This window comes from Nerophis lumbriciformis, linkage group LG27 (assembly GCF_033978685.3).
Source record: "Nerophis lumbriciformis linkage group LG27, RoL_Nlum_v2.1, whole genome shotgun sequence".
Classification (NCBI taxonomy): Eukaryota; Metazoa; Chordata; class Actinopteri; order Syngnathiformes; family Syngnathidae; genus Nerophis; species Nerophis lumbriciformis.
In genome coordinates this window covers 10,080,502-10,104,956 of record NC_084574.2, presented here as the reverse complement: position 1 = coordinate 10,104,956, position 24,455 = coordinate 10,080,502, and the positions used below count along the sequence as shown (strand labels likewise).

At 41.2% G+C, this 24,455-nt stretch overlaps 1 protein-coding gene across 3 annotated transcripts in view; it reads left to right on the top strand.

Moving 5' to 3' along the window:
* The first annotated feature begins 2,864 nt into the window (after window positions 1-2,864).
* Window positions 2,865-24,455, top strand: part of znf827 (zinc finger protein 827) — a 245,090-nt gene continuing 223,499 nt past the window's right edge. Inside the window, exon 1 of one of the 3 annotated variants that reach the window (XM_061922893.2) lies at window positions 2,865-3,570. In XM_061922893.2, the coding sequence (XP_061778877.1) occupies window positions 3,528-3,570 (43 nt within the window). In that variant the 5' untranslated portion in view covers window positions 2,865-3,527. The remainder of the gene's footprint in view (window positions 3,571-24,455) is intronic. The other 2 variants (XM_061922892.2, XM_061922894.2) reach the window with 2 other exon arrangements.

Below are 24,455 nucleotides of genomic sequence, written 5' to 3'. Positions count from 1 at the left end.
GCACAGTACAGTAAACTGACAGTTAATATTTAAACATTTAACATGTGACATTTCTAACAATTTTGAACAGAAATAGTTCATGCACATTCAGATAAATTCTTAAAAATTGCAATTGAAAAAAATTTGTCCGCGGGCCGGGCTGTATATATGCACACTAATTGACTGAAAGAGCACGCACTTGGCGCGATGATGTCATGTTATCCATGGAAAAATGCATTTTTAGACAATATGATTTGCCTGAGCGGCTAGGAGACCCCGAGAGTAACAAGCGGTTGCCTTGTTGCCTTTCCATTAAGAACAATCAATTAGTTTTAGTGTAAGTTTGCTGGTTTCAAGAAATGTAATGCCGAGCGCATATCATTATGTCAAGATAATGACACTAATTCAAGAATATTTTTCAACATATTGAGAAAAAAAGGTCTCTTTTTTTTTCTACCAAGAAAAGTGCACATGTGAGAAAATACTTATTTGAAGGTATTTTTGGGTTCATTGAGGTTAGCTAATTTTACTTGTTTTGGAAAGTCTTGACAAGCCAAATGTTCTTGTTCTATTGGCAGATAATTTTGCTTAGTTCAAATAAAATACCCCTCATTTTTGTATTTTTTGTTTTTTGTTTTTGAACACTTAACTTTTTGCAGTGTGTTACATGTGGCCTTCTGAGGGCCCTCCATTAAAATGAGTTTGACATCGCTGACCTATAAGAAATAAAATGCTTGTTCAGTTAAAAAACGTTTTTATAATGGCCACAGTTTGATTCAGGAACAGATCATTTCACTGATTGCTCGGAGGAAAAAAACGAACAGTTTTAGGCAACCTTTTTTGGGGGGGGGGTACATTACATAAAGTGCAAGTGTGCCTAATAAGGCAGGCAGGAAGTACATACATTGGTCTAAGTGAGGTACACATACTTGCCAACCCTCCCGAATTTTCCGGGAGACTCCGGAATTTCAGTGCTTCTCCCGAAAATCTCCCGGGACAACCATTCTCCCGAATTTCTCCCAATTTCCAGCCGGACTTAAGGCACGCCCCCTCCAGGTCCGTGTGGACCTATTGTCACGTCCGCTTGGCCAACCAAAAAGTAACCACAGAACACTATACCGTAAAGTGTTCTGTGGTTACTTTTTGGTTGGCCAACGGTTTACGTTGTATTGACTGTAAGTGTGGGAGTCTTTTTTTTTTTTTTTTTTTCAAAACCTTTATTTATAACATTCAACATTTACATACAATCCAAAATAATAATAATAATCAAAACAAGTACAGAAACAGTACAAAACAGCACCAGGGAGTTTGTAAACTCAATAAAACAACTAAAGAAGAATGCAAAAAAAAAATATATATATATATATATATATATAACAAAATGTAAAGCCATAGGCTCACACAAGTTCCGTAAATAATCCAAATTTGGAGCACAGCATCATCGTTTTCACAGCTTTTTGGTTGTTAGACGTAGAGAGTGTTTTAATGTCGAGTTCTAAATCTTTTTTAAAGGCACAAAAAACAGGTCGGGTATTGAGAAACTTACATTTATGAATATAAATCTTAGCCAATAGTATACTGAGGTTGCTCAAATTTTTTTCATATAGTGTAAATCCAAATATCACATCTTTAAAACAAAGCACAAATTTGTCATGGGCGAGTGTGGGAGTCGGTTCTGAAGTATGAAGTGAAGAGACGTAACTTCATCACCTCGCCTGGTTATTGACTCCAACCTAAAATATTACACTGCACATACCTACGCTCCTTCAAAGGCTGTGCTACTGGCTGCAAAGCATTGCACTTTCAAATACAACAATGAGTAGAGGAGTGTTATGTGTGTATATGTGTAAAAAAATGAAATTCAAGTATTTATTTTATTTATATGGATATATATATATATATATATATATATATATATATATATATATATATATATATATATATATATATATATATATGTATATATGTCTTAATAAGGTTATCCAAAAAATAGTGCTCGATACCGTAGTAGAGCGCAATATATGTATGTGTGGGGAAAAAAATCACAAGACTACTTCATCTCTACAGGCCTGTTTCATGAGGGGTTCCCTCAATCATCTCCTGATGATTGAGGGAACTCCTGATGATTCCCTCAATCATCAGGAGATGATTGAGGGAACCCCTCATGAAACAGGCCTGTAGAGATGAAGTAGTCTTGTGATTTTTTTTCCCCACACATACATATATATATATATATATATATATATATATATATATATATATATATATATATATATACATATATATATATATAGCTAGATTTCACTGAAAGTCAAGTATTTATTTTATAAGAAATACTTGAATTTCAGTGAATTCTAGCTATAAATATACTCCTCCCCCTTAACCTCGGCCCTGCCCCCCAGGCCCCGCCTACATCAACCCCCCCCCAATTTTTTTTTTTTTTTAAATCTCCCGAATTTGGAGGTCTCAAGGTTGACAAGCAGGGGCGCCGCTAGGGATTTTGGGCCCCATGAAAATAATCTTTACAGGGCCCCCAACACAGTGTCATTATTTTTTCTGTATTATAATTTCATCATCATTAGGGGCCTCTCTGGGTCCCCCTCCATCATGGGCCCCTAGAATCCGTCTCCTTTACCCCCCCTTTTCGGCGCCCCTGTTGGCAAGTATGGAGGTACGTGTAATTAAAAATGACCTTTATTTGAATAACATCACTTAGGGATTCAAAATCCACTGTTTTGATACATTTATTTCAATAATATCACATAGGAATTAAAAATCCACAGTTTTGACACATAACACGTTCGCATAAGTGTCCATTCCTCACTGTCATGTCCATAGAAAACACGTGACGTGACCGCTCCAACATGGTGGCCGATACTGTACGTGTAACGTTGCCCTTCCGGTAGTAGCAGCTCGAGCGCTTTGGGGGCACCTTGTCCGTACGCCGCTGTCGGGGGCGAGCACGTGCGTGAGCGAGCGAGCGAGTGAGTGAGCGCGTGAGCGCGCCCGCCCGCGTCTGCTCTGCTGTTGCTGCCCTTTGATCCCCGCATTAGTGCGAGTTAGTCGGGGGCTCCGAGGAGACGCAAGGCGGGCGATAGTGCGAGTTAGTCGGGGGGGGCTCCGAGGAGACGCAAGGCGGGCGTTAAGTGTGAGTTAGTCGGGGTGGCTCCGAGGAGACGCAAGGCGGACGTTAAGTGTGAGATAGTCGGGGGGGCTCCGAGGAGACACAAGGCGGGTGTTAGTGTGAGTTAGTCGGGGGCTCCGAGGACACACAAGGCGGGCAAAGCACGGCGAGCAAGCGGCGCTGGTGCCTCCTCCTCCCGCCTGCCCGGGCTCCCCTTTATCCCCCCTCCTCCTCCTCGCCCGACGCTCCACTTTGAAGACAACCGGCAGCCAGGTGCACGACCGCCGCCGCCGCCGCTTTCGAGATCCTAGCGGCCGCCGTCCAGCTCCCGGGGTCTCCTGAGATGGGGAGCGAGCCTCCTGCCTTGGTCGGCCCGCAGCAGGACGAGGAGAGAATGTGATTAAAAACAACAAGGAGGAGGAAAATGCCCAGGAGGAAGCAGGAGCAACCCAAGCGTCTGCCTGCACGTAAGTCGTCTTTTCCTCCGCCATTCCCGCTCTACTTGTGGAGGTGAAAGAGGTGAAAGAGACAAAAGGCTGCTGCCTTTTTTTTTGTTTTTTTTTTTTTGTTTTGCGGGTCGGAGCGAGGCAGCCATGTTGTTAGCATAGCGTCGTATTATTAGGCTGTTACTCCAAAAAAAAAAAGAAAGAAGCTTTCTCAAAAAGGTTGTCTACTTGGCAACAATGTGTGTCGTCGCCGCCGCCGGGGGTGTTGTTTTTTTTTCTCCCCCTCCGCTAACATGTCCGCCACCGCTGCCTCTTGTCGGGGAGGAGCTGGTGAAGTGTGGCCGGAATACAGCGAGGGGTCAGCCGGATCAGAGAAGCCAGAGTGGGGCTGCCCTGCTGCTCCAGTGCGCCCTGTTAGCATTAGCATTAGCTCAACTTCGCTCCTCGCCACTCTTTTGACCAGGCATCTTTTTTTTTTGCTACTTTTCCGTGTTTTTTTTTTTTTTTAGCCCTTCCGAGTGCTGGCTGTGAAGAAATGTGGCCGTGGTGGTCACCTGAAGTTCAGGTTCTCCCCTCCTCCTCCTCCTCCTCCTCCTCTGCTTGCCTTTGCAGCCATTCATTGCAGACAGACTGCGATCAATACGGCGGTCAGACCAACGTGCTGCAGTACCTACCTTTTTGGTTTTTTTTAAAAAAACATCTCCTTTTTTTGCTGCCAGCTGGCTTTTTAAAAAAAAATAAAAAATGTTGACCCTCCAGAATAAACGGACGTTTGAAACCTTTCATCGGTGCAGGGAATTGAGGGGGCAAAGCTGCAGTACCACCCTCTGGCCGCTAGGGGATTGCTGGTGTTTGCAATGATAAGTGAAGGAATGATTGTCTTTCATGTTCCCTTAGTCATGTCTCTATGCAAATGTGTGGGATCGTTGAGTGATGCATCCGCCATTACGCCTCGGTGTTCTGCTCGAATCGCCACATAAGCGATCTGCCATTAGAACCAATGTTGTAATGCTGCTGATGTGTCAACACCAACATTTGAATGCTTATGCAGATATATAAAGCTGCAGTCTGACGCATGATGTCAATGTTTTTTTTGAAACCCCATCCATCCGTTTTCTACTGCTTGTCCCTTTCGGGGTTGCGGGGGGTGCTGGGGCCTATCTCGGCTGCATTCGGACGGACAAGTCTCCACCTTATCGCAGGGCCAACACAGATAGACAGACAACATTCACACACTAGAGTAGGGCTGGGCGATATGACCTTTTTTTATTATATCGATATTTTTAGGCCATGTCACGATACAAGATATATATATCCATATTTTGCCTTAGCCTTGAATGAACACTTGATGCATATAATCACAGCAGTATGATGATTCTATGTGTCTACATTAAAACATTCTTGTTCATCCTGCATTAATATATGCTACTTTTAAACTTTCATGCAGAGAGGGAAATCACAATTAAGTCAATTTAGCAAAAGTGTATTTATTAAACAGTTATTAAGCAGTGGCACAAACATTCATGTCTCCAAAACAGAAAGTGCAAGATTGTCAGAGACATTTTAAAACAAGCTATTAGTGCATGATGTCACTAAGATGACAAATCAAAACAACACTAAATTAAAGTGCACTTTTTGTACAGAACGCCACTACAATAGTTTAAAACAAATAGAGTGCACTTTTGTGCATGATGTCACACAAGATATTTCAATAACTGTCAAATAAAAATGAGCGGCATAAAAGGAAATCAAATAGTGTATGTCCTTCGCTATGTGGTAGGTTCCGGCGGACGTTATCTCCTTATGTCGTGGATTATTTTTTTCATATGGTGTTGATCTGGAAATGGTTGCCTCCGCATTTTGTTGGTGTGGCACTGAACGGAGATGTTGACATGCCGAGTAAGCACTCTTCATTCTCTAGCAGGTGACTTTTCAAATGATGCTACATATTGGCAGTAATAAATAATGATAAATGGGTTATACTTGTATAGCGCTTTTCTACCTTCAAGGTACTCAAAGCGCTTTGACAGTATTTCCACATTCACCCATTCACACACACATTCACACACTGATGGCGGGAGCTACCATGCAAGGCGCTAACCAGCAGCCATCAGGAGCAAGGGTGAAGTGTCTTGCCCAAGGACACAACGGACGTGACTAGGATGGTAGAAGGTGGGGATTGAACCCCAGTAACCAGCAACACTCCGATTGCTGGCACGGCCACTCTACCAACTTCGCCACGCCGTCCCCAAATGCTACTTTTTGTAGCAATGTTTTTGCCCCACACTTGACAAATTATGGTTGTCTGTTCGACATATTCCCACTTGAAGCCAAACCACCACCAGACAATGTTTTTTCTTGGGAATTAATTCTTCTTTCATTTGTTACCAGATTCGCACCTTCTTTCTCTCGTATTACCACTCGCACCACAGCTAACGTTACCCATGCTGCTACCTCGGTGCTCCGCGAGGGCGTATATGTATGTGACGTATGTAAGAAGGTGCGCTTGTTTTACGTCTCTGTGAGAAGCAGAGACTAGAAAGAGTGAGAAGAGCCTGTAGTGTAATACCCGCAGCTTAAAGTAACTGCGTGAGAACGTATACTCGAATATCACGATATAGTCATTCTCTATATCGCACAGAGACAAACCCGCGATATATCCAGTATATCGATATGTCGCCCATCCCTACACTAGAGCCGATTCAGTAAACCCCCATGGTAATTTGCTTTCGTCGACCACCCATACAGTGAAACCTCGATTTACAAACGTAATTGGTTCGTAAATCGAAACGTTTGTATAGTGAAACATAGTTCCCCATAAGAAACAATGTAAACATGTCTAATTGGTTCTCACCTCGACCATAGTCTTTGTTTTAGTAAAATAATGTACACTTCAAAGACACTATATTGTGTATGTCCATCCATTCATTTTCTACCACTTGTCCCTTTCGGGGTCGCGAAGGGTGCTGGAGCCTATCTCAGCTGCATTCGGGCGAAAGGCGGGGTACACCCTGGACAAGTCGCCACCTCATCACAGGGGCCAACACAGATAGACAGACAACATTCACACACTAGGGCCAATTTAGTAAACCCCTGTGGTAATTTGCTTCCGTCGTCCACCCATACAGTGAAACCTCGATTTACAAACGTAATTGGTTCTTAAATCGAAACGTTTGTATAGTGAAACATAGTTCCCCATAAGAGACAATGTAAACATGTCTAATTGGTTCTCGCCTCGACAAAAGTCCCTATTTTAGTAAAATAATGTACACTTCGGAGACACTATATTGTGTATGTCCATCCATCCATTTTCTACCACTTGTCCCTTTCGGAGTGGATGGTGAGATCGACAGGCGGATCGGTGCGGCGTCTTCAGTAATGCGGACGCTGTATCGATCCGTTGTGGTGAAGAAGGAGCTGAGCCGGAAGGCAAAGCTCTCAATTTACCGGTCGATCTACGTTGCCATCCTCACCTATGGTCATGAGCTTTGGGTTATGACCGAAAGGACAAGATCACGGGTACAAGCGGCCGAAATGAGTTTCCTCCGCCGGGTGGCTGTGCTCTCCCTTAGAGATAGGGTGAGAAGCTCTGTCATCCGGGGGGAGCTCAAAGTAAAGCCGCTGCTCCTCCACATGGAGAGGAGCCAGATGAGGTGGTTCGGGCATCTGGTCAGGATGCCACCCGAACGCCTCCCTAGGGAGGTGTTTAGGGCACGTCCAACCGGTAGGAGGCCACGGGGAAGACGCAGGACACGTTGGGAAGACTATGTCTCCCGGCTAGACTGGGAACGCCTCGGGATCCCCGGGAAGAGCTGGACGAAGTGGCTGGGGAGAGGGAAGTCTGGGCTTCCCTGCTTAGGCTGCTGCCCCCGCGACCTGACCTCGGATAAGCGGAAGAAGATGGATGGATGGATGAATCTTTTTCTTGTCTCTCTTTCCCCCCTCCACACGTGATATTAGTCATGTTGGTAGCAGGTTGAGTGATTCATCCGCCATTATGTCTCAAAGCAAGCATCTTTCTTAAATGTCACATGATGCCAGCTGTTCCGCTAGCGTCATCGCCGTTTTTATTTTTTACCTTCTCGGGTTGTTGCTGCTGTCACACAAGCGTAAAAATAAGCTAACCCCTATTAATCGCAGACAGGAAGGTAGGATGCAGGCCGCTCCGCATGAAGACTAAAAGCAGCTCAGCTCAGGGTGTACATGTCACTCTTCCTCTTCTGTTATTGCTGACTTAGCCATGTTGTACTGAGCAGCCAGGACAGACACCTGACCGACGGTGTGGCTAATATGCACAAGGGACCACCGTTAAAACACCGGTGGTCGTCCCTGGAAGACAGAAACAGCTTTTACCTTGTGTACATTCTGTCGTAATTCTTTAAAAAAAAATACTTGTACTGAGCAGCCAGGACATGTTTCATCACTTTGTCATTCAATTTCTGGTTCGATGATTTTTCACTGGTAGAGCTGTGTGGGGACTAGGATTGTACGGTATACCGGTACTAGTATGGTACTGCGATACTAATGAATCATATTACATGTACCGTATTTTCCGCACTGTAAGGCGCACCTAAAAACCTCCAATTTTCTCAAAAGCTGACAGTGCGCCTTATAATCCGGTGCGCCTTATATATGGACCAATATTGAGCCACAACAGGTCTCGCAGCCCCAGCCTCTACTGTAGCGTCTATTCTATGTGCCTTATATGTAGTGTCTATTCTATGCGCCTTATATATGAACTAAGTTCTAAAATAGGCCATTCATTGAAGGTGCACCTTATATATGAACTAAGTTTTAAAATAGGCCATTCATTGAAGGTGCGCCTTATATATGAACTAAGTTTTAAAATAGGCCATTCATTGAAGGTGCGCCTCATATATGAACTAAGTTTTAAAATAGGCCATTCATTGAAGGTGCGCCTTATATATGAACTAAGTTCCAAAATAGGCCATTCATTGAAGGTGCGCCTTATATATGAACTAAGTTTTAAAATAGGCCATTCATTGAAGGTGCGCCTTATATATGAACTAAGTTTTAAAATAGGCCATTCATTGAAGGTGCGCCTTATATATGAACTAAGTTTTAAAATAGGCCATTCATTGAAGGTGCGCCTTATATATGAACTAAGTTTTAAAATAGGCCATTCATTGAAGGTGCGCCTTATAGTGCGGAAAATACGGTAAGTACTATGACGCCTCTAAAGAGTATCCCCCGCCCCCTTTTTTTTTTTTTACGGGCATGACGGCACGTCGTCGTGACATTGCTGGCTTTACGAGCAGAAGAGCATGTTCGGCAGTGCACAATCACTGAGTACTTACAAGCAGACACAATGTGTAGACAGAAAAAGTAGAATGGACGCATTTTGGCTTAAAAAGTAAAGATAAAGGTGAAGTTATAACACTGAAACACCCTCAGGAAGAGGTGCTTTAAGACATGGCTAGCTAGCTCGCGGCTAATGTCCAGCCGCAGTCGGCAGTGTTTTAGCTACTGTACTTCTAAATCACTAATCCTCGCCTCCATGGCGACACATACAGTAAGTTTTTTACAAGTATCATTATCACTGCAGGACGAGAAATAGTTAAACATGTTTCACTACACACCGTAGCTCACCGGCGTCACAATGTAAACAAACGCCATTGGTGGATCTAAACCTGACATCCATTGTAATGATACCAAGTACAATAGCGTATCTAGTCGATACTACTATGATTATATCTATATTTTTTGGCATCACACAATCTTTTTTTGGTTTAAAAAAAGTTTATAGTATGTTTATAAACTCAGTAAATATGTCCCTGGGCACATGAGGACTTAAATTATGACCATTGTATGATCCTGTAACTACTTGGTATCGGAGCGATACCCAAATTTGTGGTATCGTCCAAAACTAATATAAAGTATCAAACAACAGAATAATAATAAGATATTATTACATTATAACAGAAGTGTAGATAGAACATGTTGAAACAGAAAACAAGCAGATATTAACAGTAAATGAACAAGTAGATTAATAATGAATTTTTACAGCTTGTCCTTTATAATTTTGACAAAATAATAAAATGATAATTGACAGAATATGTTACTGCATACGTCAGCAGACTAATTAGGAGCCTTTGTTTGTTTACTTACTACTAAAAGACAAACTGTCTAGTATGTTCACTATTTTATTTAAGGACACAATTGCAATAATAAACATATGTTTCATGTACCCTAAGATTTTTTTTGTTAAAATAAGGCCATAAATGCCATTTTTTGTGGTCCCCTTTATTAAGAAAATTATCAAAGCATTGAAATATATTTTATAAGAACCCTAGTGGGGACTCACATGCGATATCATCCTTTCAATGCGCACTGGGCTAAAGTCACACGGTGTATCCTAAAGATGCATCCTTGTTTTTGCCATAAATACTTGATGTATGATCTGGAGGATCCCCCTGTTTAGTTTCAACACGCCGCTCAGGTGCGTCACCTCAGCTTGAACTTGCAGACAGGCTGCTGTCGTTGGACGTGAAGGCGCCACACGGGTGCAACTGAGATATTTGGCCAGTGAGCTGATGTGCAGCTAAAAGAGCAAAGTAAGGCCTGTTTCCACACACTGTGTTGTCATTTCACACGTGCTGCAGACAACGCTAGGTTGTCCTTGTCTGACTAGTTCTCACCTACTGAATAATAACAACAAAAAAGAAAAGGGAAGGGGGTTAGGGGGGATGCCTGGGTATGACAACAGCACAAAACAGCTGTCATACAGATGTTTGTTACTACATAGTGTTTCATTTTTGTTGAGACGTGGACCATTATCCACCCATTTTTGTAGTTCAACATTAATATTGCTGCCCTAATGAGCCGTGTTTTTGTGTGTAGTGTTGTTACAAAAACAACCGACCTGCAACATGTTCATTTATAGACTAGGATGTTATGGCAAATCTTTTTTTTTTAAAGTTTTTATTCATTTTGTAGTGTATTGATATAATTTCACCAACTCTGTTAAAGGAACTGCCCTTTTTGGAGGAGTTTTGTCTATTCGCAGTCTTTATGTTAGACAAGACACATGTTTATCTTTTTTTTAGTGCACTTTTACTCTTAAATAGACATGAGCTAACAATGGAACCAATGGGAGTGCCTCTAATCCGCCTATAAAGTGCTCCGAAGAACATGAAAAAAACCTCATCAACATTTTATTTACCGTATTTTTCGGACTATAAGTCGCAGTTTTTTTTTCATAGTTTGGCCGGGCTCCAGTCCGACTTATATGTTTTTTTCCTTCTTTATTATGCATTTTCGGCAGGTGCGACTTATACTCCGGTGCGACTTATACTCCGAAAAATACGGTACATGCTGTATAGGGACGGCGTGGCGCAGTGGAAGAGTGGCCGTGTGCGACCCGAGGGTCCGTGGTTCAATCCCCACCTAGTACCAACCTCGTCATGTCCGTTGTGTCCTGAGCAAGACACTTCACCCTTGCTCCTGATGGGTGCTGGTAGCGCCTTGCATGGCAGCTCCCTCCATCAGTGTGTGAATGTGTGTGTGAATGGGTAAATGTGGAAGTAGTGTCAAAGCGCTTTGAGTACCTTGAAGGTAGAAAAGCGCTATACAAGTACAACCCATTTATTTATCATTTATACAAAATATGTGTAATGTAGGGGTGTAACGGTACACAAAAATTTCGGTTCGGTACGTACCTCGGTTTAGAGGTCACGGTTCGGTTCATTTTTGGTACAGTAAGAAAACAACAAAATATTAATTTTTGGGTTATTTATTTACCAAATTTGCAAAATCTTCCACCAAAAATATTTTTCTTAGTGGAATATTTGATGTGAAATAATGGGAACCTTGGATAGATCAATAATTCATAATAACATTGATTTTGATTCAATATTATGTTTTGAGCAATGACAGTTTGAAAGAAAAAAAACAGCTTTGTTTTATTAGTCAACATTGCAACTTTTTCTAAATTACATTTCACCTTTAAGCTTTTTTATTTCACTTTTGTTATGTTTTTGTTTATTTTAATAGTATTTTTAGAATGTGCCGTGGGCCTTTAAAACATTAGCTGTGGGCCGCAAATGGCCTCCGGGGCACACTTTTGACACCTCTGCTATAGATAATAAAAAATTAAATGTGATAAATCTTTGGATAAAAAGCAGAGCCTGGCGATGCATGCGCGTTTATCATAACTCTCTCTCTCTCTCTGTCTCTGCCCCTCCCTCACCAATGCTGCTGCGCGCACAATTTGTTTTGTTTTTAACCCCTTCTTAACCCTGAACGTACATTGAAAATACACGCAACCCTAACTCAAAATGCCGGACATTTGAGGCATTTAAGAAACTCCACCTGACAGTTCCGCAAAAGAGGACATGTCCGGTGAAAAGAGGATGTATGGTCAGTCTATCGTAGCCCGTTAGCCCGTGTGTGCATTGTTTACACAACGTGCGTTACACTACTTAATATGTCCGTGTAGAAACTCGTTCGGTACACCTCCGAACCTAACCGGAACCCCGCTACCGAAACGGTTCAATACAAATACACGTACCGTTACGCCCCTAGTGTAATGTAATAACAGGCATATTCAGAATAAAATGTAATATTTACGTATTTTGCTCATTTTAAGCATACGGCGGCCGTATTAATTTCACGTTTGCTTTTCCCTTTAACAAGAACACTACTACTAATCACAGTAGACTTCATGAGAAACAACAAATACTACTTTGGGACAAATCATGACCCAGAACCTCAATATAAGGAGGATGAGCTACAAGTTTTAGAAGCTGTGTGCCAACAGATCCAGCTTTAGTGAAACAAAAATCCTCATGTAGCAGTATTGCAAAGTGCTAAACAAGACATACAAACCATGGACATAATAAAACAATCACTTACTGTACAATGCCTGCTCTCACGAGGATGCCGACTGATGGGATGTTTATAGCTTTCTGTTTAGATGAAGAGTTAATCATCATCCTCATGCAGGTTTAAAAAAGGTTTGTGTCTTTCTACGGATCTAAGTTTGATGTCAAAGTTAACCAACTTCTTGGTTTATGGCAACAGGCTTCTACTATATAAGTGAGAAGCATGATTTACAATGTAGAATCCACTTTTACCAGCTCAGAGGCGATGCAGCAGCTCAGTATGTCAATATATCAGCATAAGCTGAGTAAGTCTCTTGTGATCACAGCGCCATTAAAATAGTTTGTCTGTGTGCGTGCTTATAATAACAAAATTGGTAATACTTGGTTAATATTTAGGTCACATCATGTAAATAGAGTAATGCTGGCTCTTTTTGGATGTTTTTTTTTAAAGGGAATTATGGGCGGAACAGTGTAGTGCATTTTGGCCACCTTGTACTTGCCGTATTTTACGACTTGGAATGCATAAAAGAAGAAAAACATGTGGTCTTGTCTTACATGGGGATTGTGAATGATAGGCAATATTCCACAAAGAGTGCAGTTCCCCTTTAAATCAGGATTTAGTTTGGCTGTTCTATGGAATTTTTTTGTCATTTCTTTTTTTACAATCGATGAAGTTAGTATCTAAAAGGTTTGCTTTCCTGTATTTCACTGATTGACATGCATCCAACTACGCCATGTTTATATGACGCACACACTTTTAAACCGCAGTTCAAGGTGAACTGCACTTTTTTTTGTAATTGTGCCTATCATTCACAATCCCTGTGTAAAACAAGAACATGTGTCTCCTTTTTTATACATTCTAAATGGTAAATAAACACCAGCAAGAGGTTGCTAACAATGCGGGTAATGGGATTTGATCTATTCAGTCCATAAAAGTGCTCTAAAAAATCTCCAACAATGTTTAATATACGGTACATGCTGTAAGTATATATGTAATGTCGTAACAGGCACATGTAATATTTACCGTATTTTGGTCGTCTTAAGCAATACCAGAACACGCTTTAGGCCCATTCATTACACAGAGTGCATCACAATGTTCGCTATTTCCTTCCACAATAACTACTACTAACCATGGCAAACTTCACGAGAGCCAACAACGACAACATTGGAGTAAATGATGATCCGTAAAATTATATTTTGGAGCCTGAATATAAGAAGGATGATCTACAAGTTTTAGAAGCTGAGTGATTAAAGGCCTACTGAAATGCGATTTTCTTATTTAAACGGGGATAGCAGGTCCATTCTATGTGTCATACTTGATCATTTTGCGATATTGCCATATTTTTGCTGAAAGGATTTAGTAGAGAACATCGACGATAAAGTTCGCAACTTTTGGTCGCTGATAAAAAAGCCTTGCCTGTACCGGAAGTAGCAGACGAGTAGCGTGACGTCACAGGTTGTGGAGCTCCTCACATCCGCACATTGTTTACAATCATGGCCACCAGCAGCGAGAGCGATTCGGACCGAGAAAGCGACGATTTCCCCATTAATTTGAGCGAGGATGAAAGATTCGTGGATGAGGAAAGTGGGAGTGAAGGACTAGAGGGCAGTGGGAGCGATTCAGATAGGGAAGATGCTGTGAGAGGCGGGTGGGACCTGATATTCAGCTTGGAATGACTAAAACAGTAAATAAACACACGACATATTAGCCACAACACAACCAGGCTTATATTTAATATGCCACAAATTAATACCGCATAACAAACACCTCCCGTCCATATAACCCGCCAATACAACTCAAACACCTGCACAACACACTCGATCCCACAGCCCAAAGTACCGTTCACCTCCCCAAAGTTCACACAGCACATATATTTCCCCAAAGTTACGTACGTGACATGCACATAGCGGCACGCACGTACGGGCAAGCGATCAAATGTTTGGAAGCGTACTCACGGTACCGTGTCTGCGTATCCAACTCAAAGTCCTCCTGGTAAGAGTCTCTGTTGTCCCAGTTCTCCACAGGCCAATGGTAAAGATTGACTGTCATCTTTCGGGAATGTAAACAATGAAATACGGCCGTGTTTGTGTTGCTGAAGTCGGCCGCAATACACCGCTTCCCTCCTACAGCTTTCTTCTTTGCTGTCTCCATTGTTCATTGAACAAATTGCAAAAGATTCACCAACACAGATGTCCAGAATACTGTGGAATTTTGCGATGAAAACAGACGACTTAATAGCTGGCCACCATGCTGTCTCAAAATGTCCTCTACAATCCGCGACGTCAGGCGCTGACGTCATCATACCGAGACGTTTTCGGCAGGATATGTCGCGCGAAATTTAAAATTGCACTTTAGTAAACTAACCCGGCCGTATTGGCATGTGTTGCAATGTTAAGATTTCATCATTGATATATAAACTATCAGACTGCGTGGTCGGTAGTAGTGGGTTTCAGTAGGCCTTTAACAGATCCAGCAAAAGAAAGCACTAATGCTAAGTGCTAAACTACGAACATAAAAAACAATCACTTACTGTACAATGACCACTCTCACCAAGATGCCGACTGATGGGATGTTTGCAGTGCCTTTCTCTTCATGGCTAAATTCAATGTCAAAGTTAAGCAACCTCTCGGTTTTTGGCCACAATCTTCTAGTAGGCAAGATTTAGAATCCAGCACACACCTTTCCCTACTCAAAGGCGGTGCAGCACCTCAGTATGTCAATAGCTACAGTAGCTAGTTACCTCTCTGCGATCAAGGCACCATGTACTAAAAGTAGTTCCTCTGCATTCTCTCTTATAATAACAGTGTCGCTAATACTTGGTTAATGTGCATGTCACGGCATGTAAATAGAGCATTTCTGGCGGTTTTTGGATGTTTTTAGTGGATTTTATAGCGGAATGGATGACTCCCATTCACTTCATTGTTAGCTGACTAATACCAGGCATGTGATTTTTCCGTCTAAAGTCGGAATTCCGTCTTTTTTAATCTCGGGGAAAAAAAATAATTATCTCCCGTTTTTCCGTTTTTTTTTCCGACCCTAAATCAAGATTCGAGATGTAGTTTATATTACGCCGTAGTTGATTGGTCGATATGTTCCTTGTGACCAATCAGGACATCCGTTATGAATGATGACGTTAATAACGTCATCATTCATAATGGTTATTACTGCCATTTTCCATATGTAAACGATGTCGGTTCTCGAGAGAAAGGACGCTTTACGAGTAAAAGAAATTGATAAACATGTCAAAAATAAGTTTCGATGGGACTGGATGGAAAGGGAAATCACTGATACTGTTGGGAAGAAGGAAGTTACGACTTTGTTCGGTGATTTTATTCGGAAAATCGATCGTCCCGGAAAGGTTTTGTGCACGTGGTGTCATGATAATATTGACTATGGATCACGAGGTTTCAAGGCTTTGGAAGTACATGCGAAATGCCAAAAACATATGAAACAACTTGAAGCAGGGTATGTTCTATTAATGATGTTTTCATGTCTTTAAACACTAAAATATGTTCTTCAAATGGTGCTGTCTTTGTTAATTTTAGCATGTTAAATTGGTGAAAAACCAGGAGCTTCGGGGGGCGTCGCTCCCCTTGTCCCCCCACCAGGGCCCCAGACCCCCAGAAATGTTTTCAGTCTTTTTCATTGTGGTCAAATCACATGCCTGTAATACGAGATGTAGTTTACAATTTAGAATACACAAAAAAGAGAAACGTATTTGACAAAATTGAAAAATAAAGTACAGTTTCCCTTTTAAGTGGGCCTGGCTCATGTCGATAACCTGTCCATGGAGACCAACTCTCGCTCCCAATAGAACTGGTGGGCGTACCATCCTTCCTATTTTTATTTTTTTTGAATGCGCTTAAAAAGACAAAATCAAGCTTGTAGCACTCAAAAGTTGCAGCCTTGTTGTTCAATAAAAAGCATTTTCCTCTTCAGTCAACAAACTGTCAGTGAAAAAAAACCTGTCAATAGTTGGAAGTGTCCTCCCCCCATGTCATTTGTGTGTGTTGTCATTATTCAGCCAACACTCTCGTGAAGTCTTCATCTGTGGTGATGGGGAAGAAAAGGCCATCTTTGCACAGAAATGTATTCATACAAGCTTTGCCCGGTTTGTGCTGTTCTTTTGTCTGTGGTACAGCTTGTGAGGAGAGACTATTGTTTATATGTGGCATGTGTGTGTGTTTATGGGTGTGTGTGTGTGACTGCTTAAGCCAGCAATGGAGGTCACAGTACAGTATGGCGCCTTCACTCTTGACAAGCAAACATGACCTTTGGTGCCTTGATCAAAACTGCTCTTCTTCTTTTCGGTGACCTTGCCTTGTGTTTTTGTATTTGTAGAATTTTACTTCCTCCGTCAATATATTCCACCAGGAATGCACGAGGATGTTTCTACTGTGTATTGTAATACACAACACACCACTGTAAAGGTCACTGCTTCCCTGTCTGCAGGCCTTATAAGGCATGGCCACAGTTCTAAACTATCAAGAGGTGATGCCCCACTAAGGCATCAAAGGCAGACGTCTAGCTTTCAATTAGACTGCTTTCATTTCAGGGGGCTGTCACACAGTTTGTGTTGCATTGGAGGTGCCTTAAGTAGCTGTCACGCCAAAGTCGTGTCGCGACTGACTTGCATTACGCTGTGAAAAGGAAACTTGGAAACTCTGAGTTAGAGTGCTGAGTTAAGAGGGGCGATTGAGGCCTCTGTGTTAGTTCTACAAAAATTCTAAAATGTTTGGCCACAATTGTATGTACACCAAAGAGCAACAACATTAGGAAAGATACAACACAGGATAGGGAGATGTTTGTTAAGAAATTATCGAATCCTCTTATCGAACCGATTCCTTATCAATTCTCTTATCGAATCCAGATAGGTTGTTGTAGATGGAAAATACACACAATTCTTGGATTAACAAAAGCTCACTTTTATTTTTTAAGAAAAAAAAAATATATATATTGATTGTACTCCCATATCTTAATTATTGTGTTGAAATCTGGGGTAACAATTACAAATCAAACATCAATTCTATTTTCTTACTTCAAAAGAAAGCGATTAGAATTGTAAATTATGCGGATTATCATGACCATACTAGGGATGTCCCGATCCGATATTTGGATCGGATCGGCCGCCGATATTTGCCAAAAAATGCGTATCGGCAAGGCATGGGAAAATGCCAATCCAGATCCAGTTTTAAAAAAAACTCCGGTCCGTGTTTTCCAACGCACCTATCTAAATAATACATTCCACTTTTCTGCTGCTCCCTAATTTACGTTCCGCATTTTCCAGCACACCTTCAACACATCCACAGGTCTGTGGATTCTCACGCAGTTGCTTTTAGCTGCTGGCATTACACGACAGGCTCTTCTCACTCTTTCCTGTGTCTTCCTCTCACAGACAGCAAGCGCACCTTCTTACACACGTCATACGTCACATACGTATACGCCCTCCCCGAGCAGAGAGGTAGCAGCATGGCTAACGTTAGCTGTGATGCTAGCGCAGCCGTGCTAGCAACGCTCACTCTAAGGTGCGCGCCTGTGCAATTGCGCACGACAAATCTATGCCACGCACAAAATCAAATAAAAAAATAAGCGCATAACAATTTTCGACACACGGACACGACAGAGAAAACAGTTTTCGTCATCATTGTTCAAATATTGTAACGTCTGTCGAGACGCTTATCTCCGTTCGGTGCCACACGTCCACACCATCAAAATGCCGAGGCAAACATTTCCAGATCAACACCGTATGAAAAAAATAGTGATTTTTTTTAGTTGTGATTTCCTTCTCTGCATGAAAGTTCAAAAGTAGCATATATTAATGCAGTATGAAGAAGAATGTTTTAATGTAGACACATAGAATCATCATACTGCTGTGATTATATGCATCAAGTGTTCATTCAAGGCTAAGGCAAAATATCCACATATATATGGTGTATCGCAATATGGCCTTAAAATATCGCAATATTAAAAAAAGGCCATATCGCCCAGCCCTAGTTCAATGATGCCATTTCTGTTTGTCATGTATAATTTTGTCTATTTTGTGTTTATCCTTGAATAAACAGGTCAGTTTCTTGTTACCAACCATTGTGTATTATTCAAACTCCCCTAATTCAGCTGGCTAGTTGTTATCAAGAGTACTAAAACCCTTTTCAACATGATTCTGACAACTAAGTAGGCTAAATAACTTTAAACTTTAATACATGCTCGGATAGGCCAGTATCGGTATCAGTCAGTATCGGTATCGGATCGGAAGTGCAAAATCCTGGATCGGGACATCCCTAGACCATACCAATGCTCTGTTTATTAAATTAAAAACATTAAAACTGCACAATCTTGTTGACCTAAACACTGCTCTTGTGACGTACAAAGCTCATAACCACATGCTGCCTCGGTGTCTACAGGAGAGGTTCAAACCTAGGGAGAGTCCCTATGACCTCAGAGATTCAGCTGTTTTTCAGAAAGCAAACATAAGAATGAGCTTAAAAAGTAGATGTGTTTCTGTCAGGGGGTTTCAACTGTGGAACAGCTTGGATGATTCCTTAAAATGTTCCAGTTCCATTCACACATTAAAAAAAAACTTTAAGACCAATGTTTTGGAAAAATATATCACTCTTGAACCAACACAGTAGTTAATACTATGATCTATGTTAATTAAAAACTTAATGTGGGATATAAATATAATGGAAGTATAATTGTTTGTATATAGTATATAATTGGTGCAAAGGTTTAACATGTGTACAAGGACATTTCACATGCCTTTACTGTGTATATAATTGAACAGTATTTATATTGTGTACAATGTGTATTTATAATATGTTGTGAAAAGGAAATTTGATATTTTTTGGAAGCTCATCTCGTACTTGACTTTGTTTATAGGGTTAGGCGCAATAAGTGTTCAACTTCAGCCTAAACCTTTTCGGTCTGCAGCATATTTTTTTAAATTTATGAATGTACATCTGTTTGTTTATTTTGTTGACCAGTGACCGAAGAAATAATAAACTAAAAAAATAAACTAAGCAGTTGTTACCTCAATTTTTTTTTTAATAAAATAAATAAATATTGACTTAGGTGGCCCTTTAAGTGGGCCACCTAAGAAAAATACATGCAGGGAAAATCCTGCATTCATTTGTATTGTACAGCACTTTACATTTGTAACAAATCTCAGAGTAATGGTGTTGTTTACTTTTTGCTCCGTTACATGTCAGCAAAATACAATTATTAACCTACTTGTAATCGTCTGTGTTCACCAAGTTGAAGGGGAGGAGATTTTTCACCATAATTCTCGTTAGCTTGAGAGTAATGTTGTTACTCTCCTCCTCACTCATCTCGCTGCGCTCTGTGTTATACCTCGCTATGGTAAATGGGTTAACAAACACTGCCCTGGTCACTCTGGCTGTCATGAATGTCGTCATCTGAAATAGGATAACATTAACATGATCTTAAATCACATCTTGCAAGCACTAGTTTATTAGGCAGACCTGCAAACTCTGGAGTGGTGTAGGCTACAAGATAACGTTAACGTTATCAGACATACAAAAAGTCTAACGTTAACGTTACCGTTAGCCACTGACTATGCTTAGGTAACGTTAGTCTAGCTAACATTACTGCAGTCTTGGTTGACATAAGAAGTAACGTTACTTTAGCCTAAAGGCTACAAGTGAGCATTTATGGAAATTAACCGGCAACAGTTAACGTTAGTCACTCACCGGCACTATCACTGGGACTGCAGGTTGAAGCAGAGGAAGAGGGGTGTGCTTCGTCATCTCTGTCGCTGCTTCTCCATAACACCTTTCTCTAACATTCAGGTTATGTACGGCCTGAACATGTTTCAACTTGTTTGTTGTACTGCTCCCCTTACAGGAAAGCGAAGCCTGGCAATAATTGCATATAGCCGTTTCCTCCTCGTATTTCTTAGTAAAGTGAAGCCATGCCTTGGAGCGTTTTTTTCCGGTCCGTTGTTGTTGCTGCTTCCGTATCTGCCGCCGAATGACTGAGCTACGTCATTTCCTGTGACACAGGATTCGTTCCCCGGGGATTCTAATAAAGAACCAAATGTTTTTCTTTACTATAGTGGCTTCGATAACAGGAACCGTTTCTCAAAAAGGGATTTGAATCCATGGAATCGGTTCTTTTCTTACCGAACAATTGGGAGAACTGTTTTTCGAACATCATCCCTAACACAGGAACTGGATAAAAATCATCATAGGGTTTCATCGTAATTCCAGTCAATGCAGGTCATCAGAATCAGGTAATACACCAACTTATATTCTTGTCTTCATGAAAGAAAGGAATCTATATGCTTGTATTAACATTAAACACCTTTAACTTGTTAACAAAAACCTCTCTTTCATAAATAAATAAATATAAATTATATATGAATGAGATGGATCCCGGGCAGCACGGTGGAAGAGGGGTTAGTGCATCTGCCTCACAATACGGAGGTCCTGAGTAGTCTGGGGTTCAATCACGGGCTCGGGATCTTTCTGTGTGGAGTTTGCATGTTCTCCCCGTGACTGCGTGGGTTCCCTCCGGGTACTCCGGCTTCCTCCCCGCCCTGTGATGAGGTGGCGACTTGTCCAGGGTGTACCCCGCCTTCCGCCCGATTGTAGCTGAGATAGGCTCCAGCGCCCCGCGACCCCGAAGGGAATAAGCGGTAGAAAATGGATGGATGGGATGGAGATGGATCCTCTCCACTTGGTCAATTGAAAAGTAGCTCACCTGCAGAAAAAGTGTGGGCACCCCTGGTCTAGAATTTTTTTAAATTGGAAAGTGTGCAAAATAGAGGCATGTAAATTGAGGTTCTACTCTACTTCAGATGCAGATATTACCATCTTTGAAAGTAATAAAACAGCTGGAGGTTGCCTACAGCCGCAGCTGGTAATGGCAAACATTTTTTGCCCCAGCACTAATTAGATTTGGACCAGCAGTTGTTTGCTTTGCAACGATAGGTAACTGCTGAGCCGTTGGAAATATTTCCCATTTTTAACATTGCCACTCACCAGTTCTTCTGCTCTCCACTGTCAGCCAACAGCTGATGGCTGCTTGTCGTCTACCTTACTGCGATGGCGGCTCTCTGGCTGCCTTCCACTAGCTATGATTATAATGACCTTGGTGGGGCCCGGACTTGAAACCACTGGATTAAGAGGAAAGGAAAATGAGAGGAGGTTTCCATTTCGCCCTTGGCATAAAATTTAAGGGAAATTTTCTGGCAAGAATCCCCCTACCTTTCCCCTCACACACACCCTGCCTGCTCAGATGGATGGTCATTGGGGTCTCTGGTCTATGTCGTTCGATCGCAGCTCAAGCGAATAATGATACACAAGCTTGAACTGGGACATGAATCCACACGGCGAGCTGTCACAGGGAGCACAGACACCGGCTTTTAAGGCATCCCTTCTCATCGGCAGCGCCGTGCTGTGTTTTATTTGATAGTAGCTGAAATCATTGCGGCTGATGAGGATTAACAGTCGGCGGGGTAAGGTTTAATAGGCCCGGTTTCACCAATGTAGCAAGGACCCTAAGTTTGGATCAATACTGACACATAAATGTTAACCTTATTTGCTGCTGGAGACAAATGACAGAGCACACGCAGACATCCCAGTGATAACTTTTGGGGCTTTGTTACTCCAACTTGGAATGCACGTCTCTATTATGTTAGGTGTGGGCTGATATTCCATAAGTTAATTAACAGACGATAAATGCATATATATTATATACACTCATGCATATAATCAGGTTTCATCAAACATATTTTAACATTGTTCCCCTAGGGCAGACCTGGGCTAATTAAGGCCCGGGGGCCACATGCAGCCCGTTAAAGGGGAACATTATCACAATTTCAGAAGGGTTAAAACCATTAAAAATCAGTTCCCAGTGGCTTATTTTATTTTCCGAAGTTTTTTTCAAAATTTTACCCATCACGCAATATCCCTAAAAAAAAGCTTCAAAGTGCCTGATTTTAACCATCGTTATATACACCCGTCCATTTTCCTGTGACGTCACACAGTGATGCCAATACAAACAAACAGCAAGGTATAGCGACATTAGCTCGGATTCAGACTCGGATTTCAGCGGCTTAAGCGATTCAACAGATTACGCATGTATTGAAACGGATGGTTGTAGTGTGGAGGCAGGTAGCGAAAACGAAATTGAAGAAGAAACTGAAGCTATTGAGCCATATCGGTTTGAACCGTATGCAAGCGAAACCGACGAAAATGACACGACAGCCAGCGAATTCGGCGATCACCTTCTAACCAACGATTGGTATGTGTTTGTTTGGAATTAAAGGAAACTAACAACTATGAACTAGGTTTACAGCATATGAAATACATTTGGCAACAACATACACTTTGAGAGTGCAGACAGCCTATTTCAGGCGCGCTAAGAACATATATTTTTCCACGATTTCAGCACTCAGGTTAACCATACCTAAATAGACACAAAATACTGCATTACACAAGACTACTCGAATGTACTCGAATGATTGAAAAAAATAAATGTTTTTAAGCTAAATTATTGGTAAACACAGTTTATTATAATAATTTACGTAAAACCGTGAGTAATGAATAAAGTTTTCATCAATTAATATATTCTGTAGACATACCCTCATCCGCTCTCTTTTCCTGAAAGCTGATCTGCCCAGTTTTGGAGTTGATGTCAGCATCTGCTTTGAGTGTCGCAGGATATCCACAAATTCTTGCCATCTCTGTCGTAGCATAGCTTTCGTCGGTAAAGTGTGCGGAACAAACGACTGACCATTTCGTCGGCTTTCCCCACAGCCTCGTATTTTGAACAAATTTCGTCCAATTTCTTGCCACTTTCGCATCTTTGGGCCACTGGTGCAACTTGAATCCGTCCCTGTTCGTGTTGTTACACCCTCCGACAACACACCGACGAAAGTGAGAAAATGGCGGATTGCTTCCCGATGTGCATCGCTCCGAGAGCAAATAATAGAAAGGCGTTTAATTCGCCAAAATTCACCCATTTAGAGTTCGGAAATCGTTTTAAAAAAAATATGGTCTTTTTTCTGCAACATCAAGGTATATATTGACGCTTACATAGGTCTGGTGATAATGTTCCTCTTTAAGCTTTTCAATTTGGCCCACCGGACATTCCCAAATATTTTTTTTAGATCTTTAAGATGGAAAGTGTAGCTGCCATTATGATGTGCAGTGATGTTTTCTAATGACCCTAAGTCTTGAACTATACTAATTCAGTTAGTTTAGTTTATTATTTCTTCAGTCACTGGTCAACAAGATAAACAAACAGTTTTACATAAACAAACAGATGTACATTCATAAACAAACAGTTGTACATTCATAAATTTAAAAAAAAATGTTGCAGACCGAAAGGGTTTAGGCTGAAGTTGAACACTTATTGCGCCTAACCCTATTAACAAAGTCAAGTACGAGATGAGCTTCCAAAAAATATGAAATTTCCTTTTCACTACATATTATAAACACACATTGTACACAATATAAATACTGTTCAATTATATACACAGTAAAGGCATGTGAAATATCATTGTACACATGTTAAACCTTTGCACCAATTATATACTATATACAAACAATTATACTTCCATTATATTTATATCCCACTTTAAGTTTTTCATTAACATTGATCATAGTATTAACTACTGTGTTGGTTCAAGAGTGATTTATTTTTCCAAGACATTGGTCTTAAAGTGTTTTTTAAATGTGTGAATGGAACTGGACCATTTTAAGGAATCATCCAAGCTGTTCCACAGTTGAACCCCCAAACAGAAACACATCTACTTTTTAAGCTCGTTCTTATGTTTGCTTTCTGAAAGACAGCTGAATCTCTTGAGGCCATAGGGACTCTCCCTAGGTTAGAACCTCTCCTGTAGACACCGAGGCAGCATGTGGTTATGAGCTTTGTACGTCACAAGAGCAGTGTTGAGGTCAACAAGATCGTGCAGTTTTAATGTTTTTAATTTAATAAACAGAGCATTGGTATGGTCATGATAATCCGCATAATTTACAATTCTAATCGCTTTCTTTTGAAATAAGAACATAGAATTGATGTTTGATTTGTAATTG